Here is a 25,965-nt window from a genome sequence, read left to right on the forward strand (position 1 = left end):
TAGCTTTCTAGCTTGAGGCACATGGCATGCAGAAAATAAATAAATCTACCAGAAAGCAAACAGTCTACATGGATGGAGAAGCTTTGGGTTTACACAGTAGTATCACTAAATTAATGGTGCTTGCTACCTTACACTAGCAAATTTTAATCAGTATAAATGAGATGCACCCAGAATGCAAACAAAGAAAAAAGAGTAATGGAAATGTTTAAGGGAAAAGGTGATAGTGAAGAACATCATCTATTGGAATACCCTGCCTGGTCAAACCCACACTAAATTTAACTGGTGTCAAGTGCAAATTGATATGGGAAACACACTTCTTTCTTAGGGTTCAAATAACATAAGGAAGGAGCTATCATTATCCAAATATACAGATTGTCTGGTTATATTTAGGAAATCAGACCGTAAGAGTTTAAAGAAAAATTGGAGAAATGAATAAAATTACTTTATTTGGTCAAGAATTATAAAAGAAGCAAAAAGAAAAGAAAAGAAAAGAAATCCATCAAAACCTAAGTGTTATATTTAACTGTGCCAGCCCAGCGTAGTGATAGTTACAAATAAAAAATACACTGCCACTAAATAAACAGCCTTTACAAGATTGCACAAAGTCACACTATTGGGTTAAGTGGTCTTATGAATCTTGATTAATTTGTGAATGAATAAATAAATGAATGACTAGTGATCAAGTACAGGGGTGGGTTCTAATTACCTTTACTACCAGTTCGCAACGGGATCGTGCGCGCGCACTCGCTTTGCTCTTGTTCATGCCTTGCTTCTACGCATGCACAGATCGCCAATGATGACATCCGGGGCGGTGGGCAGGGCCTCCCACCGGTTTCACTACCGGTTCTTGCGAACCAGTCCGAACCGGGGGCAACTCACCACTGATCAAGTATATGTATAATTCTGAGTTTGGTCTAGTGGTTAAGGCTCCAGGCTAGAAAGCGGGAGACTGTGAATTCAAATCCTGTCTCAGCCATGAAAGCCAGCAGGGTGGCCTTCCAGCCCAACTAACCTCATAGAGTTGTTGTTGAAAAAATAGATGGAGGAAGATGTGTTTGTCTTGAGTTATTTGTATAAATAATAAAGGTAGGATAAAAAATAAATAATTCCTGGCTATTTTTTATGATTTCAGAGGTGCACTCTGAAAAATAAGCTTTTAAATTTAACCAAGTATCAGTTCTTAGTGGCTGCTTTTTCAGGTGTAGTACGCTGAGACAGAGCAGAGTACACCATAATACTAATTAGCCCCACAGGAAAGAGCCTTTGGGAGCCAAATTATTCTCTAGAAAATAAATGAAAAGTTCAAATATATTTTTTAAAAAAGAACCATCTCTTAATAAATAGAGGGAGGATTGTGAAGGACAGATAACTGCAATATTTCCCAAATGAACCTGTCAAGACCATTACAGTATGAAAACTCCAAGTTATATCCACTATTTTGTCTGTTAAAAACATTTTGATATCATCCTTCATCCTAAATGCTATAAAGAAATAAGAAATATATACTGTATACATGGAGTATTTGTGTGCATGTGTATGAAGAATAAAAGTAAATAAAAATCAAACTTTAATATGCCTGTGCAATTAAGCTCCAGCCAGAATGAACTACTTCACACCCAGCCAAGTTCCTGGAAGGGACATTTCCAAGCTAAGTTTGTTTGTTTGTTTTACTAAATTTATATACCGCCCTACTCCCGAAGGACTCAGGGCGGTGAACAGGCACAGAATAAAATACATAAATACAAAAGTTAGAAACACAATTAAAACCAAATTAAATAATTTAGCCCAAGACAATTAAATTTGAACACAAAAGGAAGATCTCTTTTTTGTATACAGCAATATGGATGAATAATGGTCGCAATGCTCTAAAATTCTATGTATATATTCCAATGTATCTGCAAAGTCTCCTTATCCCAAAACTCGAATCCCCTTACAACAATTGCTACTAAATAGAATTTAATAATCTTCCTGATTATTCCAAAAGAAAAGAGAGCTGTGCTAGGAAAAAGCCTATCTTTTCCTCATCAGGCTGATCCAGTTGAGTAACTAACCTGAAATTAGAGCTAAGTGCCAAGATTATAGATGACAATGAAGCAAAACATGAGAAACAAACTGAAATTTTACTCATCTGAACAATAGCACAGGCAGGCTTAGAATGAGTTGTTGTATTTGTCATCCAGAACCATAGAGGGCATAGTGTCTAATCCACAAAAATGCTCTTCTATGAGAACATCTGAGGTATTATGAAAATAGCTGGCTAAAATATGATGTTGGCAACAGTATGGAAGTGGTTTTGCTGCTGCCTTCTAGAATGCTTTTTTGTTTACTTCCCAATTTGCCTACATATATGGCATTCCACATCTGAGTGCTAACCAGGCCTGACCTTGCTTAGCTTCTAAACCCAGGCAAAATCAGGTCATCCTATTTGCCCAAGTTATTTGTATAACCATAGACAAAAAAAAAAATAATGAAAAAAAATCAAAAGTAAAAAATAAGATTTGTTTAAAAACAGCAAATTTATAAATGCAAAAAAGTGCTCTTATCTATTCCTTCAACTTGCTTTCAAAGAGTAAAAATTAGCAAAACTTTAAAACACTGTTGAAAGCTTTTGTTTGTATGCATGCCCTTGAGACAAGCTTGACTCCTGGTGACAACATTCATATCATTTTCTTGGCAGGGTTGAAGTTGTGGTTTGAGGTTACAAAATTAAAACACAAGATGGCAAATGCAGAAGTATTATATTACTTAAAAGATGTACACAGATGCTTCTTGAACATCATCCCTCTCATATCCATCATGTCAATTATATCATTCCAGCCACTTGCATTTCTCATTTTCCCAGCTGAGCAATGCTGGGAATGTGAATGGCGTTCTCAGTATGTGTGGTACGGAGATGACTTTGAAGAATGAATTCAACAGCTGTTATCTAAACACTAACTTAGCTCCAGAAAGGAGGAGAGATGGAGGGAGCGGAGAGAGAGAACAAGGATGATATAAAAAGGTCTTCAATGAGATCTGAGAATATTTCAGCATAAAATAAAGGTAAAGGTTCCCCTCGCACATATGTGCTAGTCATTCCTGACTCTAGGGGGCGGTGCTCATCTCCGTTTCAAAGCCAAAGAGCCACCGCGTCCGAAGACATCTCCGTGGTTACCTTCCCACCAAAGGTGGTCCCTATTTTTCTACTTGCATTTTTTACGTGCTTTCAAACTGCTAGGTTGGCGGAAGCTAGGACAAGTAATGGGAGCTCACCCTGTTACATTATGCTGAACTGCCAACCTTTCAATCAACAAGCTCAGTGTCTTAGCCACTGAGCCAACACGTCCCATTATTTCAGCATAGGAAAAGTCATATACAGATAGTCCTCCCTTAACAATCACCCTGTTTAGCAAGAGCTTGAAGTTTTGTTAGCATTGAAAAGGTAACTTATGATCAGTCCTCATACTTATGATCATCATAATGACCCTGCAGTCACATGATCGGGATTCAAGCGTTTCTCATCTCTCAGACATTTATAACCACCTCAGAGTACTACAGACATGCAATTGCCATTTCCGTTCTTCACAGCCTGCTTCTGACAACATGATGTCTTGCTTAATTACTACATACCGTGTTTCTCAGAAAATAGGACCAACTTCTCAGTCCAAATATGTATCTCTATATCTGATTAAGTATCAAGTTATTGGGATCAGGAATAAGGAACAAGAGCCAGTTTGGCTAAATGGATAAGATGTTGGCCTAGAAACCAAGAAAAGGTGAGCTCCAGTTCTGCCTTAGGGATGTAAAACTGGCTGGGTTAGTTTGAGCCAATCTATCTCTCAACCCAATTTATCTTACAAGGTTGTTTTTGTGGGGAAATCTGAAGGACAAAGGAAAATTGATATGTTTGCCACCCTGTTTACTGTATCCACATTTTAAAAGAACAGAATGTCCACAAAGCATTAAATAATAGTCTTAATAGTTAGTTGATAGTTGATAGTTTCTGCTATTAAAAACAAAACAAATATTTTCTATCATGAAAGGAAGATGAATGCAAATCCAAAAATTCTACTAGTATTGTTCAACTATACTTAACTCAGGGAAATTTGACAAGATTTCCCTATACTACACTATAGAAATTAAATACGGTTTAAATATTAAATATATTAAAATTAAATATGTGGTTTTCAACATAATGCTGAGATATACTGTACTTCAAGGTATAATCCAGAATGGAATCAAAGATTAAGATCTGAGACCATGGCTTGATTTTGGTTTATATACCATGACTGGTATCTTCTCATTTAATCCTGGATAAATGTTAAATAACAATGAATTCACCCTTGTGGCATCCAATAAGAGAATAGGCACTGTAGCTTTATATGCATACAAAATCTTTATGGAATGCATCTTTTTTCATTGAAAGAAAATTGTTTTGGAAAGAATTTACCTTATCCTCTCTAACTGACCCTGACTATTCATATTCTAGAAAGATAAATTATAAGGAAAAAAATTGTATTATTTATTTATACAAAACACCAACAATCAACCTGCATAGTCATTGTTAAAATGTTAAAATGCTGTTGGCAGCAGTGTGTTTTTGAGGCAATGTGTTAAGTTCTGAGGATCAAAAGGTGACATACAACATTACAGTCTCCATAGCCAACATAATTTCCTCTCCCTTTCTTTGCTCATTCTCTCTCCAAATTTGTGGAAAAAACAATTAAAAACAAACCACAAAGAAATCTAATTTCTGAGGAAGAAAAAAACGCTGCTGGCTGGGGGAGTCTGGAAGTTGAAGTCCACCCATCTTCAAGCTACCAAGGTTGAGGAACACTGCAGTAGAACAAATCAAAAGAAAATGTTTCTAAATAAAGCTTATAGTTAACAATTTGAGATAAAATCAATACCTAATAAGAAGAATGTAGCAGTGCAAAATTAAGCAATATACAGTGAACTACTAGTAACACCAGAGATTTTCAGAAATGTCTTGGGAAATAGGGTTTTTCAAGGCAGGTACTTTATTTAATCAAGAGGATGAAAAAAGAAGCCAATATTATGATCAGTTGAAGTTCAGTCTTTTGCTGTTGCAGAAATATAAAAACAGAATTAGAGCCTTCAAGAAAATTGCAAACCTACTTTTAATAGTCTGTTGCAAACTGATAAAAACCAGAATCAAGCTGACTGGTATAAAATTGACTAGCAACCAAAAGCCATGCTATTACTTGAAACTGTCATGGGAAGGCAATAAAATTGCTACCAGATCTCCTCAAGTTACCCTTCAATAAAAAGAAGCCATCAGGGAAATAAGAAAAGAAGAAGAAAAACATCAAAATCTTTAAAGTTCTTTTAAGTAAAATTATACTTTTGTGGCGCAATGCCATCTGCTTCCTGGTTAACATGAATCAATTCCAAAACTTAAGTATCGGCTTCCTAAAATTACTCAACAGAATACATACATTACAGCTAAAATGTTTAGCTGTAAAGCCTGCACTCATAAGGAGCAGGCTCTCTGTGAATATATTTCTCTTATTACTGTCACTCAAGAGGCAGAAATACACAGTTCAGAAAGTGATAGTGAAAACTAACTAATAATACTGCAGAGCTGGGCACAGCACAAAGCTTTGAAAAAGGTGCTTCACAAGGTTTCACAAATAAAGCATCCATTTGAAGCATTAAAGCAGCTGAATCCTCTGCAGCTCTTTTGAAGGGTCTTTCCAGTTGTCCATAAGCATGTATGACTGCATAGTCAGTGCTTCTGTTGGAATCACCTGTGAAATGAAGTGTGGAGTCAACTTCTCACATGTGTTTAAACAGTGTATCCATGTAATTAAACCTATGCACACGTATTTGGCAGTAACTATAACAGAACAGTAAGGCTTACCCCAAAATAAATATCGTATTTCCCCGAAAATAAGACCATGTCTTATATTTTTTTGAACCCCGAAATAAGCACTTGGCCTTATTTTTGGGGAGGTCTTATTATTTTGGGCGTGTACAGGAAACCAGAGGAAATGGCGGGGACTGGCTGCACATGCGTTTAAATATTTTTCGGGAGGGCTTATTTTCAGGGGGGCTTATTTTAGTGCATGCGCTCAAAAGCCCAATTGAGCTTATTATCAGGGGATGTCTTATTTTAGTGGAACCAGAGTAGCAATAGACTTGTACTGTCAATCTGAAGATAAAAATTCATTATTCATACCTTATGGCCCTACATCTTCTCAGGAGGTCAAGACAGATGCTTTAAAGAACTAAATTTGATTTTATATTTAAATTATAAAGAGAGAAGAATGGAATGGAATGGAATGGAATGGAATGGAATGGAATGGAATAGAATACAATGCTGACCTTCATCTCTTCCTCCTCCAAATATCATATATTTGCAGGGCATGTACACATGTAGACAGTCACACCCCAATCTCTACACCAACACCTAGATCAGATATTAATCCCAAACTATGATTTAGAACTTATTTTTTTCTACAATACATATTTTATTTATACAGTACTCATAACCCATTTTGAAGAATACTTTTTGTCAAAGGAAAACTAAATTGCAACAAGCATACCAGAAAATTTAACTTGTCCTTTTTACCCAAACCAGCAAGGAATATAAATAAAATCTATAATACAGAAATGAAACCTGGAGTTGGGTTTTTCCTGTATTGCTTCTTACAGCTGTCTAAGTTCTTGTCTTGTTACTTTCAAGCTGGTTTTCTCCCCATACATACTACAATTTCTCTTTTACACTCAATTTTTTCCTGTTTATTTTTCAGAATTTTGTTTTTGAAATCCATTTCAAAGAAAATGTTGATGAAATTATTGTGATTAGAGTCTATGGAGATTTTCAGTCATGCAGAACTTAATTGTCCCAAAGGTGCTTTTCCAGAAGGCAACTTGACTTTCTTGGGTTTTGCTTCTGAAGAAATGAAGAAGCATCTTGGATGAGAAGTTAAACATTTTCAAGAAAAACCCAAGAAAGTCCACCTGCCTTTTCGAAAAGCACTTTTGGGACATATTGTGGTTAGACATTCTTGCACTAGTTTTAATGTGCTCAAGCAGTGTGAATATACTTTTTTTTATTATATAATCATTAATAATGTCTCTGATAATCTCTTCTATAATTAGATTAGGAAGTATAGCTTTAATATGGCAAGATTCTGTCCATTAGGTGTATGCAAATAAAGGATTGAACTCAATTGGATTTCGCAGTGTTGTCTCTGGCCCTGACACTTCCCTAATAACTTCTCACAAGAAAAATCAGTGGGAAATCCAACAGATAATGTTGCAAGTCATTCTTGCCCCTTTTTCTCCAGAGGAACCTGGCTATGGATGAAATCACAGAGATCTCGTATTGTAGAACATGCTCACACCGCACTTTCCCCTGTCCTACCCAGCTGAACTCAAGCGATACAGCAGCAGCCCTTCTTCAGCCCATAAACACTATGAAATGTTACAACAACCCTTTCCCAGCACACACATTCACTGCAGTACTCCCCTGCCTCCCTCACTCCACTATACTCACTCACAGTACTCACAGCACTTACTTTTGGCCTGTTTGTGAGCCACCCAAGATAGCACTTAGACTTCTATGTCACTTCTTAGTGCTTTACAGTCCTCTCTAACAGTTTACAAAGTCAGGATATTGCCCCCAACAAGATGTGTTACTTTCTACTGGCTTCTCCATTGAATTTGCTTAGGGGAAGCCAGTAAGAAATCATATGTCATGGTCATGTGATGCCCTCAATTAATGACCCTCAATCCCTACTTGTTACATGGATTCTGTGTCACTAAGCAATGCAGTCGCATGAATTTGTACTTCATTATCACAACTTACAGGTGGAAATTATGGTCTCAGTTACTCAGCTTTAAACGAGAACTAGCTGTGTATTCTTTTGACATCATAATCCTTTCCTTAAGGACTACAATCATACAAAGCTACAATCCTAGCTTTTTAATGGGATTCTCAAGTTAGTACTGGAATTCCTATATGTGAATAAATATATACCGCAGCTGCTATTACATTATGGTATTTTACAGGAAGACATGCCTTTTGCAATTCCACTTTTATCAGTACATTCACCCAAAAATATTAAACAAGCAGCAACTATACAAAACCATACTGGTGTTTTTTACTTAGGGGAATCTGTCCCCAAAATCTAAGATTCCGATGGCTGATTCAATGTCATTATCAATGCCTCCTATTTTATGTACTGATACCTACGTTCCAGCCTTATCTTGAAAGACTTATTTTAGCATTTGCAGCTGTAAAAAAGTATACAGAAATTGGCCTTTACAACTTTGTTCTAAAATCAATAGTGGATATCACAAAACAGGTAATGAAAAAATGTTTGCTTTTTTATTTATGCAACAACCTTTCTGTTCCCTGCAATTAAGAATGAACACTTACTTCACTGATTTAGTACAATCACTTTAACAGCATACACTCAATACGGCAAAGCAATTACTACATGAAGAGTCCTTGATAAGATATAACTGAACAATATGAGAATGTAGAAATAATACAGAGGGAAGACTTGTTGCCCTGAGCCTTGATGGATGAAGAGGATCCCAAGCAATTCTATCATACAAGTAATCTTGCTTAATGAATGACCTGTTTAGTGACCTTTTTTTTTTTTTTAATTTGATTTATATGCCGCCCTTCTCCGGAGACTCGGGGCGGCTTACAATGTGCTCAGCAATAGCCTTCATCCTTTTTTGTATATTTATATAAAGTCAGCTTATTGCCCCCACAACTGGGTCCTCAATTTACCTACCTTAGAAAGGATGGAAGACTGAGTCAACCTTGAGCCTTGGCGAGATTCGAACCTGCAGTAATTGCAGGCAGCTGGTCTTAATAACCAGCTTAATAACAGGGTGTAACATCTGAAGTTACAAGGTGCTGAAAAAATAACTTTACAACCAGTCCTCGCATTTACAACCATAACAGCATCCTGCAGTCCTGTGATTGCCATTTGCACACTTCACAACTGGCTTCTGATAAGCAGAGTCAATGGAAAAGCCAACAGTAAAAATGCAAGTTGCAGTCCTGCAATGTCTTGTTTAATGACTGCATGAGGAGTGACACTGTAAGTTTGGTTTGGTTCAGTTATATGATATATAGCTTAATGACCATGTTGCTTAGTAATGGAATTGCTGATTCCAGTTGTAATTTCTAAGTGAAGATTACCTGTATATCAGTGGTGGGTTGCCGTCGGTTTGCCTCGGTTCTATAGAACCAGTAGTAAAACTGGCGGGAGGTCCCACCCACTGACCCCGTCACCAAAACGCTTCTGTGCATGCAAGTGCGCGCGCATGGCCCTGCTGCGAACCAGTAGTAAAGTTAAGTAGAACCCACCCTGCTGTATATGTTTGCATATTAAAAAGAGGCATCTTTTTTACTGAAATAGCAAAATACACACTGCTAAATATTTATTTGTGGAAGCTATAGTAAATTGTCAAAGTAATTTCAAATGCTTTGCATGCAGTTTTGTTATTATACTGTTATACATTTTTTAAAGAAACTGAAGAAGCTTCTAACCTAATAGCATACAGTTACATTGCTCATTTAGCAGTCATTATTAGATTAAGGGAATGCTGTGAGTATAGTGGCTTAGACTTAAGATTCAGTGTGGCATTTTATGAAGTTGACCATAGCCATAACCCGATTGATGAAATAACGGAGGAAAGGATGATTGCTCTACCCGATAAGAGTCACTGTTAATTGAATAACTATATTCAGCACATGATTCTTAACGGCACTATGTTAACATAAAAGGTATCAAGTGTGATATGTCTGGGTTGTATCCTATTCCTAGTACTGAACATTTTTATGCATGACTCATATGAGGGGATAAAAAGGATAACGATCAAATATTCAGATGACAGAAGTCTGGGAGAATTGACAATACCACGGAAGACAGGGACAAATTGATAAAGCTTGAAAATGTGGCCCGATCCAACAAAATGCAGTTTAATGCTGGGAAAGGTAGATTTCTGCATTTAGAAAAGAAAAGCCAGATATATGCTAAATGGTATATGGCTTGACAGCAGTACTTGTGAGAAAGATCCAGTATATAGATCACAGTGTACTGCAACTACCAAAAAATTACTGCGGCCTTTCAATGTGATCAAAGAGGCAACGACTCAAGATCATAAAAAGAGGTACAGTTCTACTCTATGCTGCACTGTTTAAACTGCACTGGAAGCACTGCATCCATTTCTGGTCACCACAAAACAAGATAGATGCAGAAGAGCTAGAAAGAGTGCAAAGAAGTATCACAAAGATAGTAAAGATTTTCAAACCTAAATCCTACAAAGAACATCTTTAGATCAGGAAGAATTGGGTATGTTTCACCTAAAGAATGATAAGATTTTACGAATACTTGAAGACCATCACAGGGAAGTGGATTTATTCTATATAGCTCTCAAGAGTAGAACAAGAACTGTCAGGTGGAATCCAGTTACAATGACAAAGTAAACAATAACCCAATCAAGAAACTGCCCCGCGGGCCAGATTTAAGCACCCCGTGGACCGGATATGCAAGTGTGCGAAGTTCCATTTGCATGAGCAGTAGGCGCATGTGTGAAACCATCCCCCTTTCTCTCCCCCAGTGAAACTAACGCTGGTGCGCAATGCCAGAAAGACTGGGGACCACTGGTGACAAACTGATTTTATCTACATGGACATTATATGACATTAAGATGGATGAACTGCTGGTTTATCAAGCTTTCTATCACATTTCTATCTTTCTATCATAAATAAAATTCTGCATCATATTGTGTTATTTTTATTCAAAAGCATCCAGTTACTATTCACTTATGGGATTTCTGCAGTATTAAACTGATTTCTTAATAAAATGTGCAAAGACATGACTTCTACCCATGTCTCTATATCTTTTGAATTAATAAAGAGGAAACAATCATTCTACAATGATCATTTGAAAAGGCTGTTGTGTACAGATTTTAGATTTAAGTCATACACCAAAAAGCATATCACAGACATTGATATGAAAGAGGGATAGTGATCAAATCAGGAGCACTGCTTAGTCATTTTATTTCTTTTGGACAGTAGGAGAACTGTAAGGAGAAGCACTTGTTTGAAGGGACGGAATCCAATTATATTGGAATAGTTTGCCTAACCTGTGAACAACTGAATCCTCAAAATAAAATTGCTATCGCTAACAACAGTATTAACAAAATCACCTGTACCACCAATTGCATGGGGGGGGTGGAACAGACTTTTCCCCCCACAATAAAATATCAGAAATAAATTATGTAAAGCATCTGGCATTTTGTTTATCAGATAATTTTGCAAAAACATAGCAGAAACGTTATTTCTGGAATAGAGAGAGATGTTAACAAAAGAAAGATCAATAGTGAATATGGGCTGAATATCTCAGTTATTAGGGAATTCTTTTTTCCCTTCTTTGAATCTTTGGACTTATCCTTTTCATGGGAAGGGAAAAGATTGTGAAAACTCCCTGGACTGCAGCTGTGGCACTTATGCCATCACTGATTGCCTTCAGCCTTTTTAGGCCAAAAATAATAGACGTATGTATATATAAAACATAATATCAATTTTATGAATAAGAAATATTAGAGAAAGTGTACAAACAGAAATAATAAGCAAAAGAAATTAAATATATAGCATATATATATATATATATATATATATATATATATATATATATATATATATATATATATATATATATATATATATATATATATATATAAAGATAAAGGTATACAGAATGTAGTGTAGGTTTTATTATATCAATATTATATTGTGTGTATAAATCATATTTTATATACATAGTATAGATATATAAAAATATATTTCTATATAAAGATGTAGAAAAGAGAATATAGCTAAATTTAGTTTACACCATTCACAGCATCTCCATACCCTTCTGTCTTAGAAACCATTCTTGCTTCAATCACACCACATGATGCTTCATAAACGTCTTTTGTCATCTCTCTTTCTGAAAAACTCATTGAGTCATTCAACAACTTTGTTTTTTCTCTTAATCCTTTCACTCTTTCTTTCTTTATCTTGCACATTAATCCTATTCCTTTTTGCTTATTATCACATTTCTACTACACCTTATTTCATCCTAGTTTATTTCAACTCTACCATTCTCATATCTATGAATGTCTTTTATAAAAGTTCAGTCTTGAATTATGTCCAAAACAACAGCAACTATCCATTTGAGGGGCTGCTTCAAAGCATCAGCACTGGCACAGTAGCACCTTCTAGCTTCAGCCTCGTGAACATCTCAGAATATCAAACTATAACCGTGAGTCCAGAAGGCCCCAAGGTACTGGTAGTGTTCCTTGTCTCATTTATCTGGGAAGGTTGACATGACCAGAACTATTTTTGTTTCCCAATCATGTCCCTAAGCATGCTGGAAGACCTGATGCCAGCTAGACAGATTTTCAGTAAGGTGCATTGTTTGCCTTCACCAAGCCATTTCCTGCCCCATTCAAGATGATCTTACTGCAAACAGATCCGGCATTAACCATCAGTACCTTGAGTAATGGCACATTATCTTTTTAGACCAAATAGCCACTATGTTCTTCTGTTGCACTGTTCACTCCCTTTTATATTCTACTCTATTTTATATTCTACTGGTAAACCAAGATACCAATTGAACCAATCCCCCAAAAGAGTCTACTTAGGGGCAATAAAATGTAGTGCTCAATTCAACTCCCACTGCCAACTGCTTACCAGGCTCTGAACAGAACTGTTCAGAAGAATAAGAAATTCCCTATGTGCCATTTAAAAATTAATTGGATCCATAAGGCTCAAAGGGTGGATTGTCAAATAGGTGCCACCACACCACAGAGGCCCCAAGTGGCTTATAATTGCAAGGGTGCAAGTTGTAATCTGATAATAACAATCCCTATTTATTTAACACTTATCCATTTTTGACTTTGTATTTTCTTGTTTTTCTACAAGTAATAAATTCCCACTACATTAACTACATTAAACATACTTCAATTCTTCTGCTATACTCAACTTTCATTTCCATATAGCAACAACAAAAAAGAAACAGGCACTTCTCAGTCATTTTTTTCTTTCCATGTTTCTTCCTTCCACGAGATATTAAAAAGTATCCATCCATTTTCACATTTTGAGTGAAATGTGCACCTTCTATCAAAATGTGCACCTTCTATCAAAGTACACAAATAAGCATCTGATTAGGGACAAAGTTTAATTTCACTTATGTCCCTCATGAATGGAAGGAATTGTTTTCATTTGGTTTCTTTTACGATCTGCTGCCATTTTTTTTTAAAAAAATCATTTATTTAAAAGTAAATGTTCTTAATTTTCTATAGCTAAAAGTAGATGTTCTTAATCTTCTTTAGCTTAATTTCTGGCATCATGGGATTAGTTTGGTTGGAGAAAGAAAAGAAAGCCACTTTTTCCTATAGTTTCTGATTTTATTCCAAAGCTCCTGATAATTATACTATTATGGTATTTAATGAACCTCTAATTCAAATTTCTTCTTCCTCCAATTGTTCCTAAAGGAGAACCTTATGCTCTTATGTATTTTCTACTTGGAAGAGCCCTAAATGCTTCCATAGCTGGTTTCTGTGCTGCCCAAATCCTAAGGCACCTGTTCTTCAATTTTCCTTTCTAATTTATTTTTGTTTTCTATTGAGGACTATTTCTAGTACGTATTGCCCTTCTTTCCTGTTTTCTGATTTCTCACTTTCCATGATTTATGACATAAACAAGTGGGAAGAAATTTCAACATATTTTAAGTCTGTGTACTTGCAGATATCTTTTTTTACTAGCTACTTCAGAACTTATGAGATCAATTCACCTTATTTCTTAAATTCAAGGAGAAAGCAACAGAAAAAGGCTTAGCAATTGCTTACAATGAGAAATCTTAGAAAGTGTAATGTAAAACCAAAGTTACCCTCAAAAACCATCACTGCTTAGCTTTCAGGAGTTTCCAATGTCACTTTCTCCAGGGTTTTTGATGTGATCTCCACAGCTATAGAATCAACTGAACAGGAGAACCATGGGGATGGAGTCAAGACAGACAGAGAAGTCATAGGCACATACTAGCTAAAAGTAGGAATCCTTTAAGTTTTGAGTAGGGCCATTACAACACCTATATTATAGTAATCTCTATAATATATTCATTAAAATACATTAATATATTTAATTAATTTAAAACTAAATGCATCATTTGATGAAATATGATTGCTTTCTATGAAAATACTGCATATTAAAAAATACCATAAGAATCTTGGAGGAACATGGAACATCCTCATTGAGGTCATCCCTGAAAGCTGCAAATCTTTACTTCTCTATCTAGATTGTAGAGTATATATCGCTGGTTTAGCATAATAGTTGCTACAAGAAACCAGTCAACAAATATTCACAATTTTTAATATGTATTTTAATTAATACTAATAAGCTATTTAATAAATAAGTATTATTCTGTTTTGTCAGATATAAGGATAGATCGCTAAATTGAGTTTTAAGTAGTAGCATTCTGAATAGCATTTCTTTTTCCAGAGGCCGAAGGAAAAGTAGGAGATTCCAGTTGATAAGGAGTAAAAAGACATGAAAATGTACTGTTTATGTCAGGGGTATCAAACTCGATTTCATTGAGGGTTGTTCAAAGGGTTGTGTTTGAACTTGGTGGGTCGGGGGGGAGGTGGCCTGCTCAACATCACTCATGTTGGAGGCGCCTGTGGTAGCCCGAGCGCTCTGCCAGCGAAAATGGGCTCCAGAGCTCCATTTCTGGCTGCGATGGCCTCCTGCAACCCTCTGCCAGCAAAAACAGAGCCCGGGAGGGTGGCCGTCCCGAGCTCCGTTTTCACTGGCAGAGGCACCATAGGTTGGTCCTTCGCTGTTTCCAGGGTGGCCCCGTAAACCCGATCTAAGGACTCGCTTTGAGTTTGACACCCCTGGTTTATGTGGTATATGGTTAGCATTAATATATCCTTAAAAGTTTCAATTTCCATGAAATTCAAGTTGTTTGCACACTTCAATAAACATTATAAACATATTCTTACTGCTGCTGGTACTAGTACTAAGGGGACATAACATTGATCTCAAAACTAGATTACATATTTAGATTGTTCAAATAATTTAATGATGCAATATATAAATGCCATATGGCCAATTAGATTCCTAAGAGGCATTGTAAAAGTTAAGCCATCTTAGTCTATGGTAGCCAAAAGACAGGAGTCTGGTAATACTATAGCAAATCATAACTTCATCCTGATGATGAAGTGGTAATGCTGATGTAAGTTAAATGTGAAATAGATTGTTACTATCATATCAATTAGAAATGGTAATGTATTTTAAATCCATTATTTGTTAAGACTTTCTGAAATAGTTGAAACCTTTGATGTGAGTTAAGCAATCTCTCATTCAAACCTGTTGGTGTAGTTTCACTGTTCCCAAACAGTTACCTTGAGATCTTGAATGTCCTGGGTTAAAATGTCCCAGCATTATTTTATCCTCATTTTGATGTCAAACTTGTGGGAATTTGTTACTTTATGCAAAATTTGGTCTGTTTGTTCAACATAAAAAACAGGGTGCTTTTTTTGGCAAATAGTGGGATATATCAGATTAAAGGAAGAACATATAAACGTATCTCTGATCTTGTGTATAAAGTCTTTGGGTCTGTGATGTACTGTTGGCATAAATGTGAGGCAAAGTTGACATTTGATTTGTTACCAGTGGGTTTCCATATTGTCTGTTGTTTGTATTGCTTGCGAAAATCTGTTTAAGGTTGGGTGATTGACAATATTGAAACATGGGTCTGATATCCAATGCAGATAATGGACTGGGAATAGAAAATGCAGTGTCATTGTACAATATGGGTTGTAGCTTATTAGTAATATGTTTCAGTGGCTTGATATAAGTTTATAGATGACAACCAACAGTGTTCTATTGCTTTGTTTTTGTGGCCTTTTAATAGGTTTCCCCTGGGAATTGATCCCAACAAGATTTATTCATTACACTGGTGTTTTGCTTTGTTTTGTTTTAATTTTAAGGCCAGTGATATTATAGTAAATATAACTCATACATAGAACAGAATCTCTGCCACTAAATGCTAAAGCTTTTTTCTTCCTCTGAAAAAGACCACAATTTTTATAACTTGAGATGGGGACAAGTAGTTTTAAGGTTTAAGTAATTGTCGATAAAGTAGCTTTCCAATTATCACAGCCCTGCCAGGAAAAGCAGGAATGCATTGTTTGTTAATGATCACAACCAGGGGTCCATGCTTAACTCTTTTGTCAGAACTACAGCAGATCCTCCCTGCAGCTTCACCATTAACATGCCTGTTTCCTGTCAGCCTACTCAGAGATAATGTCATTTATCTCAAGGGGGCACAAGACCAGTCATTAGCTTCAATAACAGACTTCAAACAAAGGCCGGATGATGTTTTATCCAAGGTGCATGATCAACAGTCAAGAATCATACTGCTTAAGAATTAAGAAATTTAGAACTTCCATTAAAAAAACAATTGCTTTCACATAATATATCAATAATTTTACTTTACATTTTTAAAGACTTCATATCTTGGAAATGTAAATGGACAGCTTTTATTACATATGATTTGATAAATGGTATTAACTCACTAAATTTATCCTTTGGGAGATTTTCCTCTCTCTTCCAAGTTCCTTTTTTCTTTTTTGCCTCTGGGAAAAAAATTGATGGAATAATTCAACCACTTGCTAAGTAATGAGTCTTTTGAAAAACTGACCCTCATTGTGGTTGCCTGCTGGAGTCGATTATGTGTATTCTCAATTATTCAGTGTCAAACTAACCTTTCATTAAAAATATGGGTGGCTATAATATTATATCATCCCTGGATTTTTTTTTATTTTTAGCCATTTATGATTATTCTATAAAGTTACAGTTAAACATTTAAAATTTAAAAACAAAGGTCAGCCAATCAGTTTATTCATCTCTGTTTTACTCTGGAAACTAGAAGTAGCATAGCATACATTCCACTTTGCTTGGAATTTTGTTATTGAACACCTCTGTGGTTATATGATATTTATGCTTGGCAGCTTTAACATTCTTTTCAATTACTGAACCATGAAATGCTGCTTTACAAAAATAGTACTTATATAGGTCTCATTAAAAGGGGCTTAAAGGAAAACTTCTTAAAATAAAGAGAATAAATTTAATCTCAATATAGCTTTAGTTTTTTTTCTTTCTTCAACTGGGTATTTATGAAATTATTTATAATTGACATGCTATCTCATGTCAAATCAATTTGTTTTTCCCATTTGTTCACAATGAGGAAATCTCTTTAAATGTTCTGCTGTATAAATATTTCTCACCCATTCTCTACTGTTTCAATGTTACTTTAACCTTACTGAGGAATTCAATACAGAATGGACCTTGTCTGAGGGGGTCAGCAGGTTCACAAAGAAAGCTTTCGTCAGCCTAAAGACAGCATCTCTTCACCTCCACTCTCCCCCCACAAAAAAATGTGGTCACACTACTAGACAACCCTATATAGAACATTAAGAACTCTGAACTGAGCTCATTGTTAAGCACCCAGTAGTTATCAGTGTTTTCAACAGCTAAATCTCTTATGTAGCTTTCAGAACTGTTTGCTGTCAAATCACAATGGACTTTGTTCTCAGCTACAACCCGTGACCTTTCTGCCCCTTCTCTCACTCAACAATGAATAAATGAGTCCCAAATCCCAGCATTCATGGGCATATTTAAATACAAACAACATATACTTCCATAACCTCATGAAGTCAAAACATTTTAAAAATGGTCACAATCTTTCAACATTAAAGGAAACATGAAAAAGCTCAGGATACGTACTACAACCAGTTACAAGTTTCATACTACAATAAATGTACATGAATACAGAGAAGCAACCTAATTACAACAGAGAATTGCTCTGCATGCTGATAAAACAGTGAACATCCTCTACTACTTCTAAAGAACAGCCAATTAACAACACACATCCTACTTAAATGCATTAAGTTATATTATACATATTATATAACATTATATATGAAGTTATATAAAATTATCATACAAAGTGTTCAATGAACACCCAGAAGAACAGTGGGCAAAATATTAAAAACCTCCAGACAGCAAAATCTTAGATTTATTACATTTTTCTGTAACTTGATAGTTGAAATCTGGCAATGTTGAAATGGAGCAGGTTTTAACATTCCAGCCCCTCCTGTCACATCCTGGCAACCAAATCTTTTCCTTTGTTTTACTCACTGAAACATGTAATTGGTATGCTAAATACCAAAAGGGTTGAACAAGCACATAACCTCTGACATTTTGCAAACTTAAAAGAAATAGTTAACGGATGCCAAAAGATTCCACTGAACATATTTTCACATGGCTTCAACAGACAAACAGAAGAAACCTAAAATTGGCATTTCAGCAATATATACAAAAATAAATAGAAATCACACCATTAAGGAAGCAGCTTTTATGCTTTAACTGTCTTTTTGTTATTGTTGTTGTTAAAAAAAACTCCATTCCAAGAAAGAAACCTCAGAGTTTAAATGTTCAGAGATTGCTTAATTTAAAAAAGAAACAAGTTAAAAGACATTCAGATTCAAGTGTATAAACTGATTCATTCACCCACTGTTGCCAGATCCATGCTGAAGCCAAGAAAGATTTTATTTTGGGCTCTTCACCAATTTGTCTCTCAATAAAGGCCAATTTAATTTTCAGGTTTTTTTTTTTTTTTCAAACAAGGCTGCCCTTGAATGTTTGTTTGTTTTTAAATCCTGCTTGAAAAACAGCAATATTCTTAGTTTTACATTCACATGACTTGATTAAAAGGAATTTCCCTCAATAGTAAAAGAAAAAAAAACTCAGGATATTTAAGACAGTAAGCCAACATCCTCCTTCCAGAGACAATGGGCAGCTCTGCAGGGCTCTAACAAGTGAAGCCATTAAAGTCAATATAAGGCAGCAGCAGTGGGTGTTACTAGTAATTCAAGCTCTACCAATTCTATACAGACAAGAACTGAAATGAGAAGTGTTCTTTTGGCAAAAAGCTACTCCAGACTGGTTTGTTCCTAGTTTACACATTACCTCATTTACATTACACTGGATGAAATGTACTTGCTTGTGTATGAATTCATTCCTCATATAATTTCCTGTGCGACTAGTATGAAAAGGAACACAAAAACTGGAGAAAACCACACCACTCTCTAATCTCTTGTTGCCATGACAGCAGCCTTTGAGATACTGAAATGTTCAGATTGCCAGCTAAACAAAATTGTTGAATGTGAACATTTGGCTGAAAGATTAAAAGGCTAAGGGGGTTACAAAAGGGCAGCACCTCCCACATTCCAGGCATCCACTGAATCCAATCAAATGGCTCTGACTCTTTAACCACAACTATTGTGAAGACTGGATTAGGGCAATTTATCTAGATAGTTAAAGCAGATTAGAGAACTACAATTTGAAGACTATTGGCAACAAAAGCAAATGCCTACTGTACTAAGTTAATTAAAAAAAACAAGCATGGGATTTTAGGACAGTTTTCAGACCAAGGAGAAACACTGCACTAACCCAGAAGACAAACCAAATTTAGGATATAAACTGAGCTAGTTTTTTTTTCAATTGGCTGAAGGTAGCAGCAGGGGACAGGGGGAGGAGGGAGAGTGTAACCCAGACCATTCAAAGCCCTAGTTTACAGGATTATAACTAGAATTAAATTTTATGTATTAAATAAGGTTTATGTGCTCTAAATTAATTACCTCGGCGATCATTTTTTAAACCACACAATTTTTTGCAGCAAACAATTTACTGATGGAGAGTTACAGGAGCCTAATATTTACTGAAGTATATTATGCAAATTCACCAAACGTCTTTTAAATAGCACATCTTCACAGTTCTTTAAGCTTAGGGTACTAAATAAGTCAGCTAAAAACTTTCTCACTTTTGGACATTAGGCTGGGAATTGTAAAGAGGAATACTGTCAAGACAATTGTATACAATCATGTTGCAAGCGATTACTCTGCATGGGAGTAGGGAGGGGTTGTCTTTTGTTTAAACAACCTGTGGAATTAATTTGAGTCTTAATTATAACGCAACAATAGCTCCCTGGATGACAAAGAAACCTTCTGTCTTCTCGATACAGAACAATTGGTGCTTACCCCAAACCCTGCCCCAGTGAGCAGCCAAGAGAAATCAGTAGCTTCCACTTCTTCCCCTCACAATGCAAGGCCATTTATCCTTAACAGAGCACATTCTTCAGACTTTAGTGAAGAGGAAGAAAAACACACACATTTTTCAGCTATTCAACAAACAGGCAGTGCACATCCAGGAACTCTCTGAGAATGTAGATAAGAAGAAAAGAGACTTCTGGACAGAGGACAAAGTGTTCATCTATATTTGGAGATAAAGGTTGTACACACAGATTTCAGGACAGTGTGGGCTCCCCTCCCCCACTGGACTTGCACCAAACAGCTTCTAAGCACACGGCATGCCTGCTGACAAAGCATGCCTTATGGCAGTTTCTGAATTATGTAGAGCGTCTTGGCTTTTGTACAAGAGGCAATAACTCTCTAACAACCCCTTCCCCCCACACCCATACCAAGATTATCTCTCTAATTCAAGGAGCTAAAGGAATCAAGAACCTGTTTAATCGCTCTTCCTTGTAATCAGAGGATGGTGCAAGTTATTCAGATACCTGGAGAGACAGAACACCTCCTCCCCCCTCCAACAGACACCACCAGGATTTCAATGTAGGATGCACACAAAAGGCTTCATTCCAAACAGCAATGACAACAACCTCCCAACTTGCAAGATAAAACACAATGAAGGCAAAACCCATCAAAGTGACAATTTAGATATCTTTTCCTAAAAACCAAACACTCCAGTCAGATAACATATAACCCCAGGCCATAGGTAGGCAATTGAGAAAATTAATCATAAACAAATACTGGACAATATACAAACAGAAGCAGAGTTGTTCAAAGTTTATCAAACGATGAATGGTGAATTACTCCTACCTTTTCTGTTTTCAGCTTTTTTATTCTCCTGTGGCTTTCCTCTTCTTCCTCTTCTTTCTTTACCAAAATAGAGTTCCCCATTAACCCTGAATCTGGAGCACTTTTGTTCGCATCCCCAGCTGTGGAGGAGGAGGTACAATTGAAAGGGATGTTGCTCCCAGCACAACCTCCCTTGGCCCCAAAACTGTACAAGTGCCCAGGAGCAGTTTGGCTAGAGTTATTTGAGGGTCCTTGCTGTAGATCAAGTTGCCGGTCTTTCCTGGATTTCCCTCCATCTTTATCCCGCTTGGAGCCTCTGCTGGCTTGTGTTTTACCTGTTTTCTCCTCCTTATTTTTCCCACAAGAGGCAAGAGTGTTGTTATTGATGCTGGTGGTACTATTATTGCCATTTGGGCTGCTGTTCATACTTTGACCCAGTGCTGAATTCATGCCACCTGCCTCGCTTGGGCGCCCTTGGACTTCCTGCCTCTTGCCAGCACTGCTGATTTCAGGAATTCCATACAAGGCAGCAGAAGGCAGAGATTTACTAGCATCCTTCGAAGTTTTACTCCTTTTCACTTTTGATTTGCTAGTTTCTTTGTGTGAGGAATTCCCCTGAGAAGCAGGGGGCTGAACAGAAGAAAATTTTAGGCCATCAGCTAAGGCTGAGGTAGGATTAACTCCACTAGAAGCAAGGCTCCCACAATCCTTGGAATTGGTAGAATTATTCATCTCAAACTTTTGTCTGTCTTTCTCCAAATCTGCATCCAAATCAATTATTAAATTCCCAACCCCGATTTCCCAGTCATCACCACTGTCATAGGTATCAACTGTGTTTGGATCCACACCTTTGCCAGCAGTGGAAGTGTTCAATGACATCCTGAAAATGAGAACTCTTGAGTAAAAATCAGACGAACTTTCCTTTGTAGATGAGGGGACATTCGTTTATCTCCGTGGGACTTTTTAAAGTGTAACTCTTCTTGCTTTCCTCCCCCAGGTATATCTGGGTATATACCCTGAAGTCCAGGTCCACCTTTTCCTGTGAGGAAGGGGAAAAGTCGAATATTTCTTGGCTGGGTCTTATCAGAATACAGTCAAACTGATATTAGAGGCACATAAGAAAAGACACTCCATATATTAATTTTTGAGATGTCTGTAAAACCGAAGCCTTTGATAATAAGCCTCTTTTCTACGGTTGCATCCCATCATCCATGATCATTTCTTAAAATGCCATGTGCCCAAAAAACAAACCAACCAAAAAACCCCAAGCCCAAAATAATCATACTCTTAAATTGCAGCATTTAATTCCACAAAATTCAAAAATATCAAATGTGATTCTGTATCATTTAAGCACAATGAGGAAACTTCTCTCTCTAAAACCTATTTTCCCCATTATTGGGGGAGGGATCACCCCCTCCCTTCAAGTTCTGTATCTGTTCCCTAGACTGAATTAGCTTGTTTCTGTAAGGAAGAATCTCTGAGAACAACAAAACAACAATAAAAGTACATTCATTCTAAAATTTTAATCTGAGAGAAGGGAACCATTTCTATTTAAAATGCATTTAAGATAACACATCTCAAAGTGGTTCTAATGTCCACTTAGGTCACCTACTGCTCAGACTGTTAAATATAGTATTACTGACTGTACAGGAAACTGATTAAGACATACACTTTAAACGCTCTACACCAAGGTGGCCTCTAACCGCAAGAGAGTGTGTGCTTGACACAGCTTATCTAAAATTATTTTAAAAGGAATCTTTTTTTCTCTTAATGTCCATGTCCAAATATTTAGATATATATTATGTACATTGCTTACCTTTAATCCTTTATCATTTTTTAAATTAAGCCAGAGAAATCAAAATTCTGTTCTTGCTGGTCTCAGCAAGAACTCAATATCCCACTTCATTTTACTTAAAGAGCAAGTAATCAAGAAGTAAAAACCAACTAACATTTCGGGCAGAGTAATCGTCAAGAAACATATTTCCTTCCTTTTTGGCACACGAAAGAGGTTCTTTCCTCCCACCTTTTTTTTTTTTGAAAAAAAAAATATGGTTTTCCTTCTTAAGTATTTTGTTCCTCACAACTTCACAGGCTGAAAGATAGTATTTCACATTCAAAACACCAGAAGCCACAAGCACCAAAAAAAAAAAAAAATCTTTTTTTCTTCTTTCCTTGTACAAGCACCAAGATGTGATTGTAATAAAGAAATAAAAATTGCAAAATATTTTCCGCAAGTTCACATCCAGTCTTCAGTTCCAGCTTCTGTAGCCATCCTGATCAGTAAGTAATGATTCCATGAAACAAACCTACAGGCGTCCGGTTGTTACAAGGCAGAATGTGCTAACATCGAGGAAAATTAGTGAAGGGGGGGGGGGAGAAAGGACTGAAAATCTGGGCTGGATTCCGCCTGTTAGTTGGGAAGTGGGGTTTTTTTTCCCCTCCCCTGCTCACAGATCTGACTTCTTGAACTAACTTGAAGGGGGGAAATGGAAGGGAGAAGAGGGAGGGAATAAAATCAGGGTCTGATGAACCAGTTATCAAAACATCTGATGGGAGTGTTGAAAAAAGAGAGTCTGAAAATGAAGCAAATATTCCTAAACAGAGGAAATGATTGAAAGTTTTTGAGGGAATAGGTCTTTTTTTTTTTTCAATTAAATACCAGTTCCTGGAGAGGAGAGGTAGTTTTAAAACAAACAGCTCATAGAATGAGCCATTCGGTAATTAAGAATCCGAAGAGATAAAATATGTGTCATTATTTTTAGAACAGAGATTTTGTTTGGTCCTCCCTTCTACCCTCGAAAAATGTTTCAGCCAACGCTGGTTCATCTTTCACATTTCCTTCTTCCCTCCTCGCCTTCGGAGCTTGGCTTTAGTATTTTTAATTAGCTGGTGTTTGGAAGATAAAAAAAAAAACTGTAATGAATTGTTGATAGATTGGAAACTGCAGAGTCGGTTCGCTGGAAATGTATCAGGGAGAAAACAGAAGAGGGAGGCAGGGAGGGAGGGGGATGGGCGGGTTAGTAGCAACCAACCACCTAAAAGGAGCGATTTTGTTACAGTTCAAGCTTTTCACATCACGTGAGGATCAAGGGCTCAATTGGTTGTCGTGAGAACAAAAAATGGGTGACAACCGTATCAAGAAAATACTGATCTGGTCTTTAAAAGGGTGGGGGGGGGGAGAGAATCTATTTCCTCTCTTCCTTCATCCTCTCTTCCCCCTCCCTGGCGCAGCTACAAGTTATGCATGTGAAACATTGCTCCCGAGAAGTGACTGCTCCCGAGATAAGAGGTGAAAAGAGTACCCCAGGTTTGCAAACCGTCTGTTGCAGAGGGAGGAGGGCGATCGTCCCCTTTTCTCGCCCTTTCCTTGAATTCGGTGCCATCAGGAATTCGCCATGAGGAGGATGGCTTCGTGGCGGGTTTTTAAATGCCTCTTTTCTCTTTCTCTCCAGCACAACGAAACATTCCGTGGCATTCAAATTAGTATTTTCTTTTATTGGATCATGGCAGTTCTGTGGTATAGATATATATTTTGCTATGGGCGGGGGAGGGGAACCGGAGCAGCTTTATAAGGGGGATAGAAAAATATTCACTGCACCCACAACACACGGGCATCCTCCTCCTGCCCCACTTTTTACAGCAGATTGTTTATTTGCATGTGACAGAAGACAATATCTCCCTTCCAAAGGATCTTAAATTCGATTTTCTTTATCAAGCTCTTTGATTGTTTTAGGGCTGATCTTGAAGCAAGGGACAAGGCGATACACAGGCTGATCTTTAAGTCTCGGTTTTTGGGGGTTTTTTTATTTCCCCCACTTGGTCAGTTAAACCCCAAAAGGTAATACGCTTTAGAGCGCTCCCTCCCCCTGCTCTTCCCCTCAAGTGCACTTTCAGGATGATTTGTGTGAGAAATTGCAATGCTTTCACCCTCTCCTACGTACCCTTTGGTGTATTTGTTTTAAACCCACCTACACCAAGCTTTCTTTGCAAACGCACACATTTCTTAACGCTCGCTCCCCTTTTCATATGAAAGAGAGACAGATAAGAGAGATAAGATAGCTCTAGATATCCCCTCTAAGTGCTATCGATACACCACGCAGTCGTACTTACTGTATCGAATCGAGTTGACCTTTTCCTTCTACAAGTGCAATGAGTGTGTTTTGTTGCAGCCGATTATTTTTTGTTTTTATTTTTGGAGAAAAAAAATTAATTTCCTCGACAGATTAAGGGGGGGCTTTTTGAAGAAAAGAGCACCAGATTTCGTGAATCATTAAAGGCTTTTCTCAATTGAAATTTAAAAAAAACTTGAAAATGTAGAGCCTTTCATTCTCTCACATGAGCTCGCTCTCTTACACCCACTGCATAAATCAAGCTGCCTTTACTGCACTACTGAACAGCAGAAATCAGAACTGGAGAGAAGCGAGAGTGTGAAGCAAGCCTAGACTCCCGTACCTGAAAGGGACTTTTCTTTGTTCCCAATGCCCTTTCCCTTCTGTCCAATCAGAGGCCAGCTTTTATGAAACCGAGCCGTCTCATTGGATGGTGGCTCCTCTTAGCTGCCGGAGGGTGTGAGAAATGCGCGCACACCCACATACAGAAACAGTCTTGTATTTTGCAATCTTCAGCCTATAGGAGTCCTCCATTAGATAGTCTCTTGCTACAGCAAGATACAAATATGTTTCCTATTTCAATTACGGCATTAGCCTGTACGCTTTATTTAAATGAAAGGATCAGGTAAGGAGGGGGGTAGGACTGCACCATATATCCCGGACACGGAATATGGGAGACTCCCTCGTTTATACCATTTCAGCGTCGAAGATTTGCGTCTGCATGCAAAAGCCACAATTAATGGCTTCCTTGTGTGCCTTTTCCAAGAACCAATTGAAAAATCTTACCGAGTGCTTTTTTTGCCGCCCCCCCCCCCCCGAATATCTGTACCATTTGACTCTGTACGTAAGTCGTTTCTGATATTGATGTGTGTTTTCCAGAGCAGAAGGGAAGGGG

General features: G+C 37.0%; 1 protein-coding gene across 4 annotated transcripts in view; it reads right to left on the reverse strand.

The window, feature by feature from the left end:
- The window catches only part of ZNF608 (zinc finger protein 608), a 125,270-nt gene extending 99,825 nt beyond the window's left edge, over window positions 1-25,445 (reverse strand). For 3 of the 4 annotated variants that reach the window (XM_034409979.3, XM_034409976.3, XM_034409980.3), the window contains exons 1-2: window positions 22,778-23,955; window positions 20,983-22,000 (exon numbers count right to left, since the gene is read on the reverse strand). In XM_034409979.3, the coding sequence (XP_034265870.2) occupies window positions 20,983-21,840 (858 nt within the window). In that variant the 5' untranslated portion in view covers window positions 21,841-22,000; window positions 22,778-23,955. Of the gene's footprint in view, window positions 1-20,982; window positions 22,001-22,777; window positions 23,956-25,071 lie in introns of those variants that run through there. The other variant, XM_034409977.3, reaches the window with a different exon arrangement.
- Window positions 25,446-25,965: the final 520 nt, after the last annotated feature.

This window comes from Pantherophis guttatus, chromosome 2 (genome assembly GCF_059756535.1).
Source record: "Pantherophis guttatus breed Tessera chromosome 2, ASM5975653v1, whole genome shotgun sequence".
Taxonomy (NCBI): domain Eukaryota; kingdom Metazoa; phylum Chordata; class Lepidosauria; order Squamata; family Colubridae; genus Pantherophis; species Pantherophis guttatus.